Source organism: Verticillium dahliae, genomic scaffold, assembly GCF_000150675.1.
Source record: "Verticillium dahliae VdLs.17 supercont1.3 genomic scaffold, whole genome shotgun sequence".
NCBI classification, from domain to species: Eukaryota; Fungi; Ascomycota; class Sordariomycetes; order Glomerellales; family Plectosphaerellaceae; genus Verticillium; species Verticillium dahliae.
Genome location: NW_009276940.1, coordinates 128,583 through 134,857, shown reverse-complemented (window position 1 = coordinate 134,857; position 6,275 = coordinate 128,583). Strand labels below are relative to the sequence as shown.

The window sequence follows — 6,275 nt, the reverse complement described above, 5'->3', positions numbered from 1 at the left end:
GTCGTCCAGGATCTGTTACTGCGTAATCGCATTTTGTACGTGTCACCATGAAGATCTCGCGATCCATTCCATTTACTGACACATATATCAGCCAGACAATCAGCGACGTGCTTGAACGCCACGGTGGAGTACCCTTGGACACGTCCGTCAATGAACTTTAGAATATTTTGTCCGAGAAATACGGCGAGGACTCGCGGCTGATCTACAACCTCGAGGACCAGGGCGGCGAAGCCTGCTCCCTGCGATATGATCTCACCGTTCCCTTCGCACGTTGGCTCGCCATGCGCAGTGACGTTCAGCACATCAAGCGGTACCAGATCGCCAAAGTGTATCGCCGTGACCAGCCTGCCGTCTCCCGCGGGCGCCTTCGCGAGTTCTATCAGTGCGATTTCGACATTGCGGGCATCTACGATCCCATGATCCCCGACGCTGAGATCCTGCGCATCATTGCCGAGGTTTTTGAGGCGTTTGATATGGGCATCACTATCAAAATGAACCACCGGAACATCTTGGACGGCTTGTTCGCGGTGGCCGGAGTGCCAGATGATAAGATTCGCCCGATTAGCTCCGCTGTTGATAAACTGGACAAGATGTCATGGGACGAAGTGAAGAAAGAGATGGTCGAGAAGGGCCTTTCCGAAGAGGCCGCCGAGCACGTGGGCCTTTACGTGCAGCGCAGTGGCACCATGCGCGAGATGCTGTCCAGTCTGGAGGCAGACGCCAACCTGATCATGAATCAGAATGTGAAAGAAGGTGTGGCCGACCTCAAACTGCTTGCCACTTACATAGAAGCCATGGGCGTAGGTTCCAAGGTTTCGTTCGACCTATCGCTAGCAAGGGGTCTGGATTACTACACGGGGCTGATCTACGAAATCGTCCCTGACCGTATTGATGGCCAGTCCACTCAGGTCGGAAGCATTGCTGCCGGAGGTCCCTATGATAACCTGGTAGGGATGTACGGTCGACGTCCCGTGCCTTGCGTAGGTATATCATTTGGAATTGATCGGATCTTCACCCTCTTGGCTGAGCGACGCAAGAACAAGAAAGCCTCCGAGCTGGGCCGCGAGGCTGATGTCTATGTCATGGCCTTTGGGGGCAAGGACTTCGAAGGCCTTTTGGTCGAGCGCATGGAGGTGGCCCGACAGCTCTGGGATGCAGGCATCCGTGCCGAGTTCACTGCCAAAGTCAGACCCAAACCGCAACAGCAATTCAGTGCCTCAGAGGGCGCGCCCGTCGCTGTCATACTTGGTCAGGAGGAGCTAGATGCGGGACAGGTTCGTGTCAAGCAACTTCACGTCGGGGACAGAAATTCTGCACAGAAAGATAAAGGACAGCTAGTTGCCAGACAGGATGTGGTCGACGCAGTGAGAGCATTGCTGGCGTTGAGCGTAGAGGGATCATGAAGATTTGGGGTTTCATTAGTTCTGGTAGCAAGCGTTTGAATAGACCGAGGTGTACGGACCGTCGGTGTTGAGTGCTTGCCTGTTGTGGCCTGTATTGAAAATGAAGAGCGCAAGAAAAACGACATCACGAACGAAGCAAAGGTCCTCCGTAGTCGGTATTTACAGTCAGTTGTTAGGTATGTGAAGGGATTAAACCTGGAACCGGGCCCTACTCAACCCCATATACGCGCCTTCGTGGTCTCAACCCCCTAGATCAACTCTCGAGCCCCCTGCTCCAAGGGTCCACAGGTACCTCCTGATACAAGGCCAGTAACATTGCAGAGTTGATACCGCGATATGCTTTGGAGTGTGTATCCTCATGTATATCGCAAATCATAATTGTAGCAACCCGTCTCAACTTTATGGGATGTGAAATCTCATGAATTATTTCTACTCGGCAAGATTGTTGAGATACTTCCTCCACGTTGCCTTCAAGACGCCTCCCTTGATCGCATTTCTCAAGCACGGTGAGTAACCTCGCCCTGTAGCTCCTCTTTCTCAAATGCAGCCTTGACGACCTCACCCATGGCCGCAGTGTCAGGCTGATATGACTTGAACTTCCGAGCGGGGACCTTCTTCATAAACATCTCGTCCAGCTCCTCATACGTCCTTCCGGCCGTCTCGGGGTGGTAGAACCACAAGAAGACAAGAGAGATGATGGCCAGCACTCCAAAGATGTAGCTGATCTTCGCTCCCAGATTCAAATGATCCGGATTGAAGAGGTACGGAAGCACAAACGAGAACATGACGTTCAAGCTGTTCTGTGCCGCGAGGCCGATGGCAATGGTCTTGATGCGGAGGCGCGAAGTGGACACTTCGCAAAGGACGGTGTAGGCCGTGGCGCCGATAGTGGCGTTGTACCACCAGCAGTAGATCAGAATGAAAGCAACCGTGGCACGAGCCTCAGGTCCGCCGGGCTCACGGTCGGCGAAGATGGCCAGGCTTCCCGTGGCGAAGAGAATGATGGTCAGGACAAAGAGGCCCCAGAAGGTGAGGCTGCGGCGACCGACGCGATCGATCAGCCACCATGAAATGACGTTGCCGATGGTCGACAAGACTTGTTGGGTGATCTGGAGTTTGAAGCTCATAGCAGTGCTGTACCCGGCTCGCTGCATGTAGTAGGTGCTGTATCCGGCGGCGAACATCACGCCGCTAAGGGACTGAATGCAGAGGGGAGCAATCGAGACGATGGTGCGGCGAAGGTTGGACTTGCGAAAGCACTCGATATACGTAGCGCCTGCAGTCTCGGAGCTGACCTGCGCCAGGGTGTGCTTGATGGCGGCAAGACGCTTCTGACCCTCGTCTCCACGGTGGCCGAGGTTATTCAGGGATTTGAGGGCCGCCTCGTCACGGTCCTTGGAAGCCAGCCACCAGGGCGATTCTGGCATGAAAGCCACAAAGAGGGTTGCTATGGCAGCAAAGCCGTATTGTGCGACGAAGACGGCGCGGTAGGCCCATCGGTTGGGGAGGTCCCCCGTCTCGTTCACGATGAGGGCGACGATGAGGGGTCCGATTGTGTATGACAGCGCAGACAGGCAGGTGAATATGCCGCGCAGCGCAAGAGGGGTGACCTGAAAAGACGGGCTTTGGTCAGTATCATGTTTCCAGATGTGCACAAGTCTTGGCCCATGAACGAACCTCGCCAATGTAGGTCACTGTAATTCCCTGGATGGCGCCGATGGAGAAGCCATTGAGCAGCTTGCCCCCCAAGAACAAGGCAGGACTCGTAGCCAAAAGCTCCATCGTGATGGCACCGTAAGCAATGACAAGTGCCATCATGATGACCTTCTTACGGCCGATCCAGTCTGCAAGCTGTCCACCTCCCAGAGCACCCATGACGGCCCTGGTAACCGGGTATCAAGTCAGATTCTGAAACATCAAGGCTTTCCCGGGGACCGGAAAGAACTCACGTAGCGATGGGAGCACCGTTGAACGCAGCTTGCCACGAGGCATCGATGACATGCTCGTCATTAAAATGATGGCCAAAGTCCTCGCGGAATTTCGGTATGCCGAGGATGACGCCGGCGGCCTGGTTCTCGAAGCTGCCAAGGAGCACGAGAAAGACTGCGTACAGACACCACAGGCAGGACTTGGGGAAACGCCTGAAGGATTCTCGCTTGCCGATGTCGTGTTCGTCCTGGTTGGCAAGGCGGGCGAGCTGGTCCGTCACCTCGTCGTCAGCCACCATATCGGGGTTGTTCTTCTTGTCGAGCTCCATGACGCCTGCCTGCTTGGTTTCTTGAGCAACGATAGAGTCGGCTGAACATTTGTCGGTGATGATGAGCTCCAAGGTTCAAAATGCCATCGCAGTGAGGTGGAGGCGATGGGCTTATATGTGACCTGGCTCGGCGAAGGGCTCGCCAGTCGGCCATGGTTCGGAAACAATGACTCGGTCGTTCTAGCGTGCCTTGCTCGGTCTGGGGAATCAGGACTGGGGTAAAATGCTCCAGGATCGGCTTGGAGTAGTCGAGATCTTGAGCAGGCTTCTCACGCTACCTTGGCAAGCTTGGGTACCTGACTTTTCGCAGTGAACCGTCTGGCGGCGAGTCATGGTACCAGGTCAACATACCAACAACCCATCATGCCATCGTGCTTCGCACTTCCTGATCGGGAGCCAGCTCGGGACTGCAGAACGCCACGTGGTGACCCAGCAGATCCAGGCATCATGCGAAGGACCAGCCGTAAACCTGGAGTACAGATGGTGGGGCCCCTCGGGGTTGCATGTGGAGAGAACTGGAGAAACGACGGAGAATCCCATGATGGGCAGTGAACGAGTACGGCTTCCGGCTCTTCGCGGTGCGCTTAACAATTCCGAATCAGGCTTAAGTTGGCATCTGGGTGTTGTCCAAGTCCGAACCGGTGATGGTGCCTCTGATTGCCCTTCTCGTCAGCATTGACAGCAGTTCAGTTCGGTTCTTCTTCCTCAGACTGCGTTGTCTTGAAGATGTTTCTTTCATAAACGCCATTGACCCGAGAGCCGAGCTGGACCAACGCGCCACAACGCCCTTTCAAGCTCAAAGCCCGTCGGTAGGAATCTTGCCATGAGTACCTCGAGCCTTCAGTCGTTTCTCGAGACGCCGCGCGTCTTCGTGCTGTCCGACATCTCCAATGAACCTGACGATGCAGAGTCGCTCGTGCGGTTCCTTCTCTACTCCAATCAATTTGACATTGAGGGCATTGTTGCTGTGACGTCAACATGGATGAAGACGAAGGTCTGCCCTCAAGACATGCACAAGATCATTGACGGCTACGCCGGCGTAGTCGACAACCTGAATAATCACACACACCCCGACCACCCATACCCGAGCGCAGAAAAACTACGCAGCTTGGTCAAGTCAGGCCCTCCAGTATGTTGGTCCCCTCTTCCTCTTCAGTCACTTGCATGAAAGACTGATCTGGATGCGCCTTCAGGTATACGGCTTTGAGGGTGTCGGGACAGACAAACCACTCACGGACGGCCACCAACTGCTTCTGGACAGGATTGAAGCCTCCTCCGACAGACCACTATGGGTGCTCGTATGGGGTGGCACAAATGTCCTCGCACAGGTCCTCCTCACGATCAAGAAGAAATATCCCGCCGACCAGGCGGCATCGTTGCGCGCCAAGCTCAGGGTCTACACAATCTCGGACCAGGATGACACCTCGGCGTGGATTCGCGCCGAATTTTCCGACATCTTCTACATCTCCTCCGTCCATGCGTGGAACCAATATGGCCTCGCAGCATGGACAGGCATCGCGGGCGACCGATATTACGGTTTTGATCACGGCGGGCCCGATTTCTCCAAGATGACGAAATCTTGGATCGAGAAGAATATCCAGGTCGGGCCCCTCGGCTCGACGTACCCGGACTACATCTTCATCCCCGAGGGCGACACACCAACCTTCCTGTATCTCATCCAAAACGGACTGGGCGTCAGAGAACACCCCGAGTACGGCTCCTGGGGCGGCCGCTACGCCCTGACAGATCTCAGCGGCAAGGGCCTGGCTGGCAGACACTACAGCGACACGGCGGACGCCGTGGTGGGAGCCGACGGCAAGACGTACACCTCAAACCAGGCGACGATCTGGCGGTGGAGGGACACGTTTCAAAACGATTTCGCCTCGCGGATCCAGTGGTCTCTGAATGCTGACTTCGAGGCCGCCAACCACCACCCCGTTCTCTGCGTTAATGACTTGTGGGGCCATGAAGCTCTGGAGCTCGAGATTGAGGCTGGCGAGGACATCGTGTTTGATGCGAGTAGCTCTTATGACCCAGACGGCGACAGCCTGTCGTTCAAATGGTGGCAGTACAAAGAGCCGACGGCCACGCAATGGCTGGTGCGGTTCGAGGTCTCGAATCTCGAGATTGAGAACCTGGAGCCCGATGCGAGACGCGTCAAGGTGCGCATACCGCCGCCGGAACAGTGCTGCTTTGACAGGTTCACCACGGGGAGCCCCGTGGCTCGGGGCCAGCTACTACATCTGGTTCTGGAGGTGACTGATAACGGTACGCCTGCGCTGACGTCGTATAAGAGGATCATCATTCAAACAACGAACAAGGACTTGCGAGGGGCTGTGGAGGCCGGGTCAGCCCCGGATAACATTGCCGAGGTGATGAAGGCCTTCGGCGCCGATGTTTGGAATGCCAATTGAGAATTCTCAGACCTTGGATGAATTGGTTTGCCGTGGTTGAAGTCAACTGTACTAGATCGATCCGATCAAGAGTATCCGTGGGAAACCTCAATGTAGTTGTCTCCGAATCAAAGCCCTGTCAAAAGACAATCTGTGCACCCCAATGACGGTACTCACATCCCCAGTGACCTCCACCTGCGTCCACATTCCGGCCCATCCGCA

The 6,275-nt window shown here is 55.4% G+C and overlaps 3 protein-coding genes across 3 annotated transcripts; 2 read left to right on the top strand and 1 right to left on the bottom strand.

Moving 5' to 3' along the window:
- Positions 1-47: 47 nt before the first annotated feature.
- Positions 48-1,403, top strand: VDAG_01685 (histidyl-tRNA synthetase; the record flags this gene model as incomplete). Its single annotated transcript, XM_009657714.1, has 2 exons — positions 48-107; positions 177-1,403. The coding sequence occupies 2 exons, from the start codon at positions 48-50 to the stop codon at positions 1,401-1,403; spliced, it is 1,287 nt and encodes a 428-aa protein (XP_009656009.1).
- Positions 1,404-1,900: 497 nt separating this feature from the next.
- VDAG_01684 (maltose permease MAL31) lies at positions 1,901-3,660 on the bottom strand (the record flags this gene model as incomplete). The annotated part of the gene is made up of 3 exons (XM_009657713.1): positions 1,901-3,013; positions 3,081-3,285; positions 3,353-3,660. The coding sequence occupies 3 exons, from the start codon at positions 3,658-3,660 to the stop codon at positions 1,901-1,903; spliced, it is 1,626 nt and encodes a 541-aa protein (XP_009656008.1).
- Positions 3,661-4,483: 823 nt separating this feature from the next.
- VDAG_01683 (uncharacterized protein) lies at positions 4,484-6,074 on the top strand (the record flags this gene model as incomplete). Its single annotated transcript, XM_009657712.1, has 2 exons — positions 4,484-4,789; positions 4,854-6,074. The coding sequence occupies 2 exons, from the start codon at positions 4,484-4,486 to the stop codon at positions 6,072-6,074; spliced, it is 1,527 nt and encodes a 508-aa protein (XP_009656007.1).
- Positions 6,075-6,275: the final 201 nt, after the last annotated feature.